Genomic DNA, 12,631 nt, shown 5'->3' with positions numbered 1-12,631 from the left:
GGCATTCTTGTCGACCGAACAGAAATCCGACGAGACGGCGGCGAGTGCGGCGAGGCGAGTGCGGCGAGTACGGCACACGGAAGGGAAGGGCAGGGCGGGGAAGAGCCGGCCGGCCGTCGCCGTCGCCGCGGGCCCGGGTCCATCCTGTCTGCGTTTCCAGCGGCCAGCCAGCGGAGCCAGCGCAGCCAGCGGCACGCCCTGTTATTAAATCGTTGTTAAGCGAGTAATCGCTTCAATTTCAATTTCACGCGCAAGGTCGCTGCCAGCATGCTGCCAGCGAGCGCTTGCGTCCCGGACGGTCCCGGACGCTAGCGCTGGCGTGCTCCCGTTCCACATCCAGTGCCCGCCAGTGCCCGCCTTGGCTCTGGACCATGGTTACTACGGTGGGCTGGTGGGCGGATACTGAAGGGAAACCACTGGCCGGGCGGCCGGGCGGACCGCGGACGGACGGACGGACGCGCGTGGGAATCGGCGGATTCAAGCCTTCAAGCCCGCGCGCGGCTGCCCGCACCGCGCCCGGTGGACGGGAAGCCTGTATCGGACAGGTGACAGTGGTCAAGATGTACACACGAACTCGGGTTTCGATTTTTGAGGGCCCTAGAGGAGCGTTCCCATGTGACATCTACACTGCGGCCTGATGCCGTATACTATTACGACTACCCACCCACCGGCTAGCGTCCTTGCGGCGCGTAGGCCACGCGCTCACACACACACACACACACACGCTTGGGTTTCCCGCGTCGGCAGGTCATCGGGCCGGAGACAATAAGCGTGCCGATAGCCGCGATGTGGACTATCGGCCATGTGTGGCTCTCGCTAGTCGCGGCTTCGCGGCTCCCGCTCGGCGGCCTTCTTGGGCGCGCACCGCGCGAGGTGGCCGTGGTGGCCGCGCAGTCGGCTGGGTCGCCATTGTCCTGACCTGACACTCGGTTCGAATCACTCGCCGCGCCGACCGCGACGCACAGCTGTGCATATCTACACTATCTAGGCCGCGAAGCGGTGAAAGACGCTCGGAGGCACGTCGCCGTGCCGTCGCACCGTCATCCAAAGTCCTGTCCCGCCCCTGTCCGTCGACGGGACGGCGTAGGAAGGCGTGTTCGAGTATCGACAGCCCCACGATAGCAGGCCTGACAAATCAGCAGACAACAAAACTCCCACGCAACGCGCCCATCGCAGGGGTTTCCCATTCTATTGGCGAACAATTGAGATGGACAAAGTTGTCTGTTTCTTTCCAGGTACTGCCGGGCGCCACTTGTTGAATTCGTTTGCCTCTAAGCTCCGCGCGGGTGAGCTTGAACGACTTTTTGGCGCATCCATCTAGGGAAGGCCGGACTTGGCCGGACTACACTGCGGGCACCGGATCAGAATGCGAGACAGTCAGCACACGTGTGAGGACTGAGGACGCCGTGTGGCTTTGTCAGAGGCAGCCCGCCCCGCCCTTGAGCTAACGAGAACGAGAAAGACTTTGTCTCACTCCCCCCAACAGCGAGCCCGCGCCCGCGAGACGAAGAGCGCATGCCATTTTTGAACGCCGTTTCGGTCAGTGTGTTCCCTGCCCCCTCCCCCCTCCGGCGTGACTCTGTTCTGTTCCGAATGCATGGCTGTGACAGTGACTTGCCGCTAGGGCGCTTCAAGGGTCTTTGGTTACTTCAGGTTACTGCTACAGTCTCAGTGTTTCGTCAGCAGTGCTGCAGTTTCCAGTCTCATTTGACGTTCTTCTCATCTCTCTTTCTTAATGACTTTTATCAAGGTTCTGTTAAATCACCTCCTTCTCATGGGCTTTCTTTGTATGGTTTCAGGATGCTTTTGGTGAGGGCTAATAACAAAATATTTTCAATCTAAGCACTTGTAAAATTTATTTGTTACTGAGAGAAATTTACAACTGTACAAGGCAACGGGCATGAAAGTTGATATAAATGATACTGCATTGCCTTGGGAATGTACGATGCTGGCTCAGTTCGACTTGTAGAGGAGTCTGTATGCCAACTGCCTTTAGATGGCGGTACCTTGCCGTAACGAAAGAGTACAATATGGTCCCAATAGAACAAGTACAAAAACTTTGTGCAAACTCTACATTAATACTTAATATCAGACTTGTATGTAACAATTGGAATCTTGACAGAAAATTTGAAACCTACATTACAAAAGGTACAATAATAAAGAAGGCACATTTGGTGATCGTACTCATATGCACCACTTACGTCAGAGAATATCCCACAAAAATGAAAACGCTATGAGCATTAAATCAGATTCAAATATATGCAGTTGGCTGTACAATAAAGATGTCCTCAACAGTTAAAAACTGCAAATTTATTTTTAAATGCAGTTTTGTTTTAAAAAAAAAATTGTATAAATACGACTTGAAATTTGATTTAGAAATTGCTCCTCCCTTTGAAAGAAGTCAATTTGTCCCATATCCAATGAAGGGACAACCCAGCAAACATAATTCCTAAATAATTTTTACACAGCAGTAAAAAAATACAATAAACTAGATATAATATACTAAGATCACAATATGGATAACGGTGTACACCTCTTTAAAATTAGCACTCATGCACACACACACATTCACACAAACAATGCATTTCACATCATAACAGCAAAGAGAACAAACTGACGAGTCTTCTGCAGAATGAGTGATAATGTCGACAAATATCACAAAGCAAAATTGTTTCAAAAACACCTTAAATTTGTGGATAAATCTCAAAACAAAGGGAAAAATATTTCCAACCCTACAATGACTGAAACAGCGATTGCTCTGATAAGTTGTCAGCCAATTATCCCTAACTTAATCAACCCTCCCACTAATCACGAACATTATTGGGCAAATTGATAGGTATAATAACAGCTGTGACATGGCAGGCATAACGAAATGCAACTTAGCATAATGCCTATGAGACAGCTCATTCTTGAGCCTTATTGATACATGTAGCAATAAATTTAAGAATTATCTCAAGGCAAAATGAGATGTCTTCAAAACATAAAGAACAGAGCAAGCATGTTCTTAACTGCATAGTCCCAAAACCTCAAATGACGACATCAATCCATTGGTTCAAAATTAAGACTGAACCATCAAATATAAATAAACCATCGGAAGTAAATGTATAAAATATAAATAATGTCTACATTGGGGCAGTGTGAGATCTTCGGCAATCATAAAAACAGATTGAAGTTCACTCCTACAGAACATTCAATTTTCACTTTGATGATGGTATTTACAATAATTATGTACAAATGGAGAAACATCCAGCTAGTCAGCATGCCTAACACCATGAGGATTTAAATGTCACTCTTAACTTTTGAAATAAAATCATGGCAGGGTCTTATAACTTGATAACTAATTAACAAGACAAAATAAAGTACACTTCCAGTCTGGTGGAATTTAGCTGCCAATTGCCTTACATTGTACCTATATTACAACTAAGCATGAACACAACAGGATTATGAGACACAAAGTCCATTTATAAATACATTTGTTAATTTTACAGATGAAATGCAGAAAAGGAGTGGCTATGTTTAGTCTTCCGAGGTTTTGGGACATCCAATGCTCTAAGCATTGAACTCCCTGCCAACAGCATCCAAATTTCATTTTTATTTAAAAACAAATAAAACAAAAAAATCCCCTTGTATTGTTTTAAACAATATCTACTCAAGATCTTGTACAGACTTAGGATGGTACTTTACACACCAACAAAACAATGCTCCACACACACAATGATAAAAAAAAATGTAAAAAAAAAAAAGAACAGCAGACAATTTGTCCTTGTAAAAAGGAATGGGTTCATGGAATAATTGCTAATTTCTCTTGAGCGTCAACAAGCAGAAAGTTGATTCATATAAAATTACTTTGTAATTGACATATGACAAAAAAAAGGGCATGCATTTCACGGGTAAAAGTTCTGAAACACACAGGTCAAATTTTATAGAGAATAAGGAATGCTATGCAGCACACTCTTTGAAGTCAACATACAATTAATTGGTCAAGTTAATTAAAACATCAAGTCTCATTTGAAACAAATAGGAAAAATCCAAAAGGTTTGTAAATAAATTATTATAAAATGTCAATAGTAGAAAAACCTACTTTACTATTCAGCGATTACCCATGGGTTGTAAAATACCTCACATGAGCAGGAAGCTCTTGATTTGGAAAATTCATATGAAATAAAGAGTCAAATAAAAGGAAACAGAATATTGTGAAGTCTTTTGAGCTTGTTGATCACAGGAAGGTTTCTCCCATCATACACAACAATTGTATTGCTTCAGGTAGACAAATGATGTTTCCTTAAACCATCTCAGAACACATTCTTTGAACTATATCTGAATCAAGCCAAAGGGCTTGCAGCTTACAAAAATATGGAATGAAGAACACAGGTTGGATATGAATTTTAGGCTCCAAAACTCTGAGCAATAAAGGTGTGACTCATGAGTCGCAATAAATTGTTCCATAAAAGTCAGAAAAAATCTGAATGCATTAGACCCGCTCTTTGCCTTCTAATTTCTTGGCAAGATCAGATATCAATTCCTTGAAGATGAGAGGGTCGATATTCCTTGACAGCTGGTATAGGATGAACCAGTCACCAATCTGGCACTTCTTTGTGATGGTCTCGATTTCCTCAAATGGTCCAAGACGGGCACGGGAGCGGAGCAGATACATCCTCATCTTCATGAAGACAATAACACAAACACGGTACACCATCATCAGACCAGTGCTGATTGAAAGTAGCACAAACCAGAACCACAGGAACACATAAATTTTCTCATTCACGATATTGAGCGGCAACACACAAAGACCATCAAAGGTCTGCACTGAGCCGGAAGGACCATATTTGTGGAAGGTGCACTTGGTAACTTTGGGGAACACACGGGACATGGGGTCACCTCGCTCTTCTGGCTCCATCTCGGTGAATTTCACTACATCAGACCCGTAGGTGGTGAACTCTCCGTCCAGGAACAGATCCATGAAGTAGATCTGTCCGACCACATTCACGAAGTTGAGGGCCTCACAGATGAAGAAACGGAAGGCATAGAAATTTTGTTGATGTAGATTGGTGGTGAAGTAGTCGACCAAGAGCTTCTTGCGGTCCTCCTTGCAGTCCTCTGACACCACAGGGCAGTTGAGGTCCAGGACCAGCATCTTGATGCGGCCGCCCTCCCACGTCTTCCACAGGTAGCGGGGCACGTAGAACAGGATGGCCTGGAAGAACAGGGCGAAGCACACCCACTGGTAGTACTTGTGGTACTTGATCTCGTCCCGGTCGGTGTGCGAGGCGACCCCCGGCTGGATCACATCCTTGCCGATGCGGCCATTGCCCCGGTTGGGGATGGTGAACGTCGAGTAAATCCAGCAGTAGGTATCCATCACGTTAAGGGGGATCTCGTCCACGATGCAGTCGATAGGGTCTCCGATGTATTGTCTTGAAGTCACTAGCAGCGAGAACGCAATCAAAATGATGACGGTGGCTTTGTAATGGAGCCTGAATATATTGTTGTCGATGTAAACTGTGTCCAGCTTCAGCAGCCCCTTCACGGAGCCGAACACGTCAAACATTTTGCCGTTTGTAGCACGCGGCCTTCACACAAACAATCTATTGTTCAGTTATTCCAGTCTGTCACTCACACACACATGCACACACACACCAAAACACGCCCGAGGTCTTTCCGTCTGCTACGTGCTCCCTTGAGCACACTCTCAGAACAACTGCCAACAACGCGTCCGCGGCGGCGTTGTGTTGACCGGCGTGGCCGCCAGAGCGCGCCGGCGTCGACTGTCCGAGGCACGCGGCGGGGAAGGGGAGAGGAGGAAGGGGGCGGGGAGGAGGAGTGCGAGGTGCGGGGAGTAGCGGGGAGGGGTGGAGGAGGGAAGCCCGCTTGCAGCGCTTGCAGCCGCAGCGCGCAGCGGGCCAAAGCCACTGGCTGGAGGACTGCAGCGACTGCAGCGGCGGTGCAGGGACAACGAACTGCAGTGACTTGGGCCTGGCCCAACAGTCTAGCCTCTCCACTCACCAACCTCGCATTACATTTTTCGATTTTGAAGTTTCCGCAGGAAGTTTGGGAACAGAGTCGGCCGGAGCCGCAGCAGATCGCGCCGCGGCTCCGGGCCAGGCCTTGGAGCTTGTAGGGCCGGGCGCGGGGGAGCGGAGGGGAGGGGCTCAACTTTCTCTGTCTATGCTTCCGTCCAGCCGCGGCCAGAGCCAGATAGGGGCCAGCCCGCCGGCCCCAGGACGAGCCACCGGGGGTTTCAAGTGCATCAGTGCATCGTTCATAAGACCACCCCGACGAGGTGGGGTTGCCTGACGGATGGCAGGAGTGCACGGGGAGTGCAGGATGGCCGGTGACAAGGGGAGGGGGGAGGGCAGGGAGGCAGCTGCCGGAGGGGTTGTTTGCGGCCCAGCCCGGCCGGAGAGGGTGAGGCAGGGCAGGGTGAGCGCGGGGGTCCTCTGGGTAGCGGGGCGGCCGTCAGCCGAAACGCCGCGCAACATGACGCAACGCGCAGCGATGTTTCCTCGCCAAAAGGCAAAGCGAGGAATCTGGACTCCGGATGCGCGATGTGCGATGCGCGATGTGCGATGCGCGATGTGCGATGCGCGATGTGCGGCGGGGTGAACGGCGCGGCCCCCTCCCTGCCGGGCCTGACCAGCCAGACCCTCGCCCCAAGCCTCGCCTCGCCCACCCCTGGCCAAGCCCGGCCAAGCCCGGCCCGGGCAGGTGGACAAGCCGTCGGCCGTGGCGGCGTTAGCGGGTTAGGCCCCTTCGGATCCGTTCCCACCGAGCAGAGTCATGGCCGCGCGGAGAGTGCGGAGAGGGAGGCGAAGGAGAGCGGCGGAGAGAAGGAGGAGCGAGGAATGTCAACGACACGGTCTCGGTCTCGGCCTGGCTCTCGCTCGGCTCGGTGTCGGGCCGGTCGGCCGGTCGGCGGCACGGCGGTCGGGTTGGCCATCGTGGCCGGAGCCTCCAGCGTATCCAGCGCGGTGCGGCGCGGAGCCTAGCGGTGCAGCGATGCCAACTCTCAGCCTGCCCCTCTGCTCCGGCCCCGCGCCCCACGCCCCGCGCCCCGCCGGAGTTCGGCCGTTCGATCCGATGAGCGAAAGTCCCAATCGAAGCCGGTGATCCGATTCGGTCCGGTCGCGCCCCGGGAGGACGGACTAGGATGGACGCCCCCGCCTCACTTGGGCAGCTCACGGGGTGCTCTTCGACGTGATCCTGGAGACACGTCCAACAGTGTAGTCCTGGATTTTAGGGGGTCAGAGGCCTGGGCGGCGGCGTGCGAGTGACGGAAGCGCTACCTTCCACGCGCCCCAGAATGCCCTCATGGGAATTTTGGGAAGAGCAGGGAAGTCGCCAGCTGGGAGTTCCAGTCTGGAACTCAGCGGACGAAGCCACTTCGCTCCCACTTCCAGGAAATTCCAGAATGTAACATGTTTTGAAGTCGCCGGAAGTCAAGATCTCTCTTCCATTGACGTCCGAAGACTTCCCCAGACTTCCCAGTTGCTTCCACCGACGTCCGTGCCACTTCCCGAGACATCCCACCCACGTCCAGGGACATCCTACGACTTCCGTTTACATCCTGCGACGTCCGACCCACGTCCAGGGATGTCCAACGACTTCCCTTTCACTTCCAGCGACGTCCGATGACTTCCCTGCCACTTCCCAAGACGTCCGACGACTTCCCTGCCACTTCCTAAGACGTCCGATGACTTCCCTGCCACTTCCCAAGACGTCCGACAACTTCCATGCCACTTCCAGTGACGTCCGACGACTTCCCTGCCACTTCCAGTGACGTCCGACGACTTCCCTTCCACTTCCCAAGTCGCCCGACCCACTTCCAGCGACGTCCGCTGACTTCCCTGCCACTTCCAGGGACGTCCGACGACTTCCCTGCCACTTCCCAAGACGTCCGGCGACTTCCATGACAATTCCAACAACGTCCCCTGACTTCCATGAACATCCCCGCCACTTCCGCTGTCTTCCCACGACTTCCACCGACATCCCCGCCACTTCCATTGACTTCCCACGACTTCCACCGACATCCGTGCCACTTCCATAGGCTTCCCACGACTTCCACCGACATCCCCGTTACTTCCATTTTCTTCCCATGACTTAGAGGGACGTCGAGGGACGTCGAGGGACGTCGTGGGAAGTCGAGGGAAGTCCAGGGAAGTCGTGGGAAGTCGACGGAAGTCGATGGAAGTCGATGGAAGTCGACGGAAGTCGATGGACGTCGATGGAAGTCGATGGAAGTCGATGGAAGTCGACGGAAGTCGAGGCCGAGGGAAGTCGTGGGAAGTCGAGGGACGTCGTGGGACATCGTCGGACATCGTGGGAAGTCGTTTGACGTCGAGGGAAGACAAGGGCAGTCGCGGGAAGTCGAGGGAAGTTGATGGAAGTCGAAGGAAGTCGATGTGGAAGTCGAGGTCGAGAAAGGTCGTGGGAAGTCGTGGGAAGTCGCAGGAAGTCGAGGGAAGTCGATGGAAGTCGATAGTGGAAGTCGAAGTCGAGGGAAGTCGTGGGAAGTCGCGAGAAGTCGGGAGAAGTCGAGGGAAGTCGATGTGGAAGTCGATGTGGAAGTCGAAGTCGAGGGAAGTCGTGGGAAGTCGCGGGACGTGGAAGTCGTTGGAAGCCGAGGGAAGTCGGCGGAAATCGTTGCACTTTCTTGGATGTGGCTGCGTAATCGGGCTGAAGTTCCGCCAGCTTTCGTACTTAGTCGTCCCCAGGAGGACGTCATCGGCCACCTCATGGGGTGCCCGATGACGTCCCTACCGTGTCACCGAGACCAAGCAATGGGTAGGTCCTCACTCAAAGCAGGTCCGAGCCAGACTGACACATCCGGCGTCCAGGGACCACCTCGGACCCATTCCCCCACCCACGACTTGTCTCGATTTATCTCGGATGTCGGTGGAAGTCGTGGGAAGACTGTGGAAGTGGCGCGTATATCGGTGGAAGTCGTGGGAAGACAGTGGAAGTGGCGCGGATGTCGGTGGAAGACAGTGGAAGTGGCGCGGATGTCGGTGGAAGTCGTCGGTAGACAATTGAAGTGGCCGGGACGTCGGTGTAAGTCGTGGGAAGACAATGGAAGTGGCGTGGATGTCCGTGGAAGTCGTGGGAAGACAATGGATGTGGCGGGAAGTCGGTGGAAGTCGTGGGAAGACATTGGAAGTGGCGCGGATGTCAGTGGAAGTCGTGGGAAGACAATGGAAGTGGCGGGGACGTCGGTGGAAGTCGTGGGAAAACAATGGAAGTGGCGCGGATGTTGGTGGAAGTCGTGGGAAGACAATGGAAGTGGCGGGGACGGGGGCGGAAGTCGTGGGAAGACATTGGAAGTGGCGCGGATGTCGGTGGAAGTCGTGGGAAGACAATGGACGTGGCGTGGATGTCCGTGGAAGTCGTGGGAAGACAATGGAAATGGCGGGAAGTCGGTGGAAGTCGTGGGAAGATAATGGAAGTGGCAGGGATGTCGGTGGAAGTCGTGGGAAGACAAGGGAAGTGGTGGGGACGTCAAGGGAAGTCGGGGGACGTCGTTGGAAGTCATTTGGACGACTGGGGAAGTCAATGGACGTATTTGGACGAACACGGATGGAATTGGAAGAGTTGGGACGAATTTGGAAGTGCAAAATGACTTCCGAGTGACGTCCCAGTTCTATCAGGGTGACGTCCACGGCGTCGGAGCAGAGGTCGACGACGACGCGTTGAGCAGAGGCATGGGCGCGGCGCAGACGCCGAACGGCGCTTCGCTGCTTCGCTGCTTTGCCCGAGTCCCAGGAGGCAAGGCAACGCAGCAGCTGCCCTGTCCTGGCGGTACTGGCGGCCCTCCCGCACGGCGGACAGCAAGTCCGGTCTTCAGAGTCCTGTGCACAGTGTGCCCTGGGGCCGGCCCCATTCGCACCCGCGCCCTTCACCCGCAGGCCCCGACGCCCCAAGCGCCAAAAGCGGACAAAATATTCCGATACCGGGAATCGAACCCGAGCCTCCTGGGTGAAAGCCAGAAATCCTAACCACTAGACCATATCGGAGGATGTCAACGCCGGGGAGCGTCCCGAGCCTGCCTGTGCTCCACCACGCCGGCGGGGAGACTTGCATGCACGGGACTCCCCCCGGCAGCCCAGCCCCGCCCCACCCCTCCACCGCTCCCCCTCCGCCGAAACCCCGAAACTGCACCCTGGGCGGCACCCGTCACCGTCACATGCGAGCTCATCACGGCCGAGGTGTTCTTGGCTTGCTTCGCGGAAAGTGACTCGACGGCCGCCCACGCGCGCCGTGCTTACAGCGTATGTGCCGTACCGGCCGTACCGCGAACTGCGTGCCGAATGGGGATTTCCGCCGCGTCCAGCACGGCCAGCACGGGCCGGGCGGGCCGTACCGCCCAGACCGCGGGCAATCATCGCGGGCGTGCGAATCCAATCCGCGGAGCCGACGACCGCCAGCTGCTCTAGAGCATTACATGCGGGTCTTATCTCGTCAAAATGAAAATGAAACACCGCGACGCTGATACGACACACCACAGTCCCTGGTGGCCGAGGAGCCCGGAGAGAAAAGGCGGTTCATTCTCTCGTTTAGGATAGGAGCGTCGGCGCGGCGCGCGACTCGACTCGCGAACCGCGGCCCGACCGCTGCCTGCACGCCGTCTGACGCCGTCGGTGCGAGAGAGACAGTTGCGCTATTTCCGGAGGCCTCTCTCTCTCCCTCTCTCTCTCCCTGGACTCGGCTTGGTCTCGCCTGGACAGGGCAGAACCTCTCGAGTGGAGGTCATCGCCCCAATCGACTGGCCGCCAGCTCGGCCAGGCCGCCGCCGCACTGATGCGGCTGCCTGCCTGCCTGGCCGCCCGCCCCGCGGCCACGCAAACGTGGGCGTAACTGCGGGCGTAAGTGTGGGTGTAAGTGCGACGCGAGGGGTGGACGCGTGCGGCAAAGTGCACAGCAGTTCGTTCGTACAGTTTTGATTTTTAGCCGAACGGTGCCGCCTAGTCCGCGACCTGCCTCACGCCCCGCGCGTTCCGCGCCGCCACTCCGCCACGCGCTACGACGAGCCCGCGGTGCTGACGGGCGGACCGGCGGGGCGGACCACGGAAGGCTCGGCCCCCACGCCCCTTCGGTCCGTTGGCTCTTCGGTGCCCGATACAGCAACACAGCCCCGTCTATACTCCGTCTACTCCGTACCTCGCGCAGCTAATAGCCACAAGTGGCACCAATAACTGGGGCCGGCGGCGGCCTGCCCGCGCGGCCCGCGGCCTGGACATGGCCTGGACGGCGGGGCGGGACAGAGGACCAATCAGAGGCCGTCTCGCATGACGTTTGGCGCCGACAAGAAAGTCACGCGGCTTCTGCTCTGCTGCGTCGCTGCAGCCGCTTGGACTCGCATTCGGAATCCCGCGATCTGCTTTACGCAGAACACATTCCGGATTTCGAGTTCTTTCGTTCATTTATGGAATCCCAGCAGTGTCTCTTGTTCCTGCGGCCGATTCCGAGCAATGTTCTCGTCGCTCTGTCTCTCTCGTCAGCACGGGGCGTTCCGTTGGGGTGCGAGAGAGACAGAGCGAGGTTGCCGCGGTATTATCTCTGGCGGGGAATCACTCCAGATTGACGCGTCGGGCCGCAGTGCCGCAGCGGTGCATCACGGACTCTCGCCGGATAATCCGGATGATGGCCAAGTTCGTGATTGCCTCGCCTCAGATAGCCGCGCCCTTCTCGCAGTCGCTCCGACGCCCTGTTTCTCTCGCACTCGCGGGACTGTCCGTAAGGGTGGGAGAGAGACAGAGCGACTCGGCCGCGGCAATCGCCCGGCGGGTAGGCCGCACGCCTCGCGGCCGTGCTCGCCTGGACGGCATGGCGGCATCGGCAAGGCGGCCAGCGACTGTCGCCGTCTCTCTCGCACCCATATGCGGACCCCGTGAGTGCGACGGAGACAGAGTGGCGAAACGGCTCTCCCGAATGGCCCTCCACCCTCGGGCCGCGGGGAAGCACGTGCCGCGGGGCTCGCTGCACATGGAGCCCCATGGCCGCGCTCCCTCCGCTAATGGCGATGACGCGGGAGCGGGTCTATTCATGACTCGTGTCGCTTGGGCTGCCGCCATGGGCTGCCGCTCGGGCAGAAGGGCCTAAACGGTGCGCAGGGACCAAGGAGACTCCAAGGGGAACCCTCTGCAGAGGTCGCTGCAAGCGGCCCACCAAACTCGGACTGCCACGACTGCAGCCAGACGACGTATCGATGTCTGCTAAGCGCGCGGTGGTTGCTGGTGGAGGTGATGAAGCTATGGGGCCCGGCCGGCCCGGCAGGCCCGGCCCGGCGGGAGGAAGGCTTGTCGCGTCTTCGCGTCCACCACCCCGCCGCCCCCCGCTCCACGAAGAGGGTCCCCGCGCCGCACGGCGTTCCTCCGGGCCCAAACGACGACGACGACGCGGCGGGGCTGGGGGCCGGGGGGACGGCCAAAGGAACTCGACTTGGCGATAAGAATCAGCCAATCCTGCCCTCGGCCTGCCTGTCTGCCTGCCTGCTACGCCTGTCCGGCCGGCCGGCAGCTTCCCTGCGACTCCATACTCCATATGCGATGCTGCTCTCGAAGAAGGTCCTCTGCCTTGTGATTGCGGCGTGCGCCGCGTCGCGGTCGCGTCGTGCTCTGGGCCCCGCAGCCCTGCCGGC

The 12,631-nt window shown here is 56.0% G+C and overlaps 1 protein-coding gene and 1 non-coding gene across 2 annotated transcripts; both read right to left on the bottom strand.

The window, feature by feature from the left end:
* Positions 1-1,830: 1,830 nt before the first annotated feature.
* LOC117649390 (innexin inx2) lies at positions 1,831-5,726 on the bottom strand. The gene has a single exon (XM_034392086.1). The coding sequence runs from the start codon at positions 5,546-5,548 to the stop codon at positions 4,472-4,474; it is 1,077 nt and encodes a 358-aa protein (XP_034247977.1). The 5' UTR covers positions 5,549-5,726; the 3' UTR covers positions 1,831-4,471.
* A 4,209-nt stretch (positions 5,727-9,935) lies between these two features.
* Positions 9,936-10,007, bottom strand: Trnae-uuc. The gene has a single exon. It is a non-coding gene; the product is annotated as a tRNA-Glu (tRNA).
* Positions 10,008-12,631: the final 2,624 nt, after the last annotated feature.

This window comes from Thrips palmi, unplaced genomic scaffold (genome assembly GCF_012932325.1).
Source record: "Thrips palmi isolate BJ-2018 unplaced genomic scaffold, TpBJ-2018v1 HiC_scaffold_4, whole genome shotgun sequence".
NCBI lineage: Eukaryota > Metazoa > Arthropoda > Insecta > Thysanoptera > Thripidae > Thrips > Thrips palmi.
Note: the sequence above shows the minus strand (reverse complement) of the source record. Positions and strands in the feature narration are given on the sequence as shown.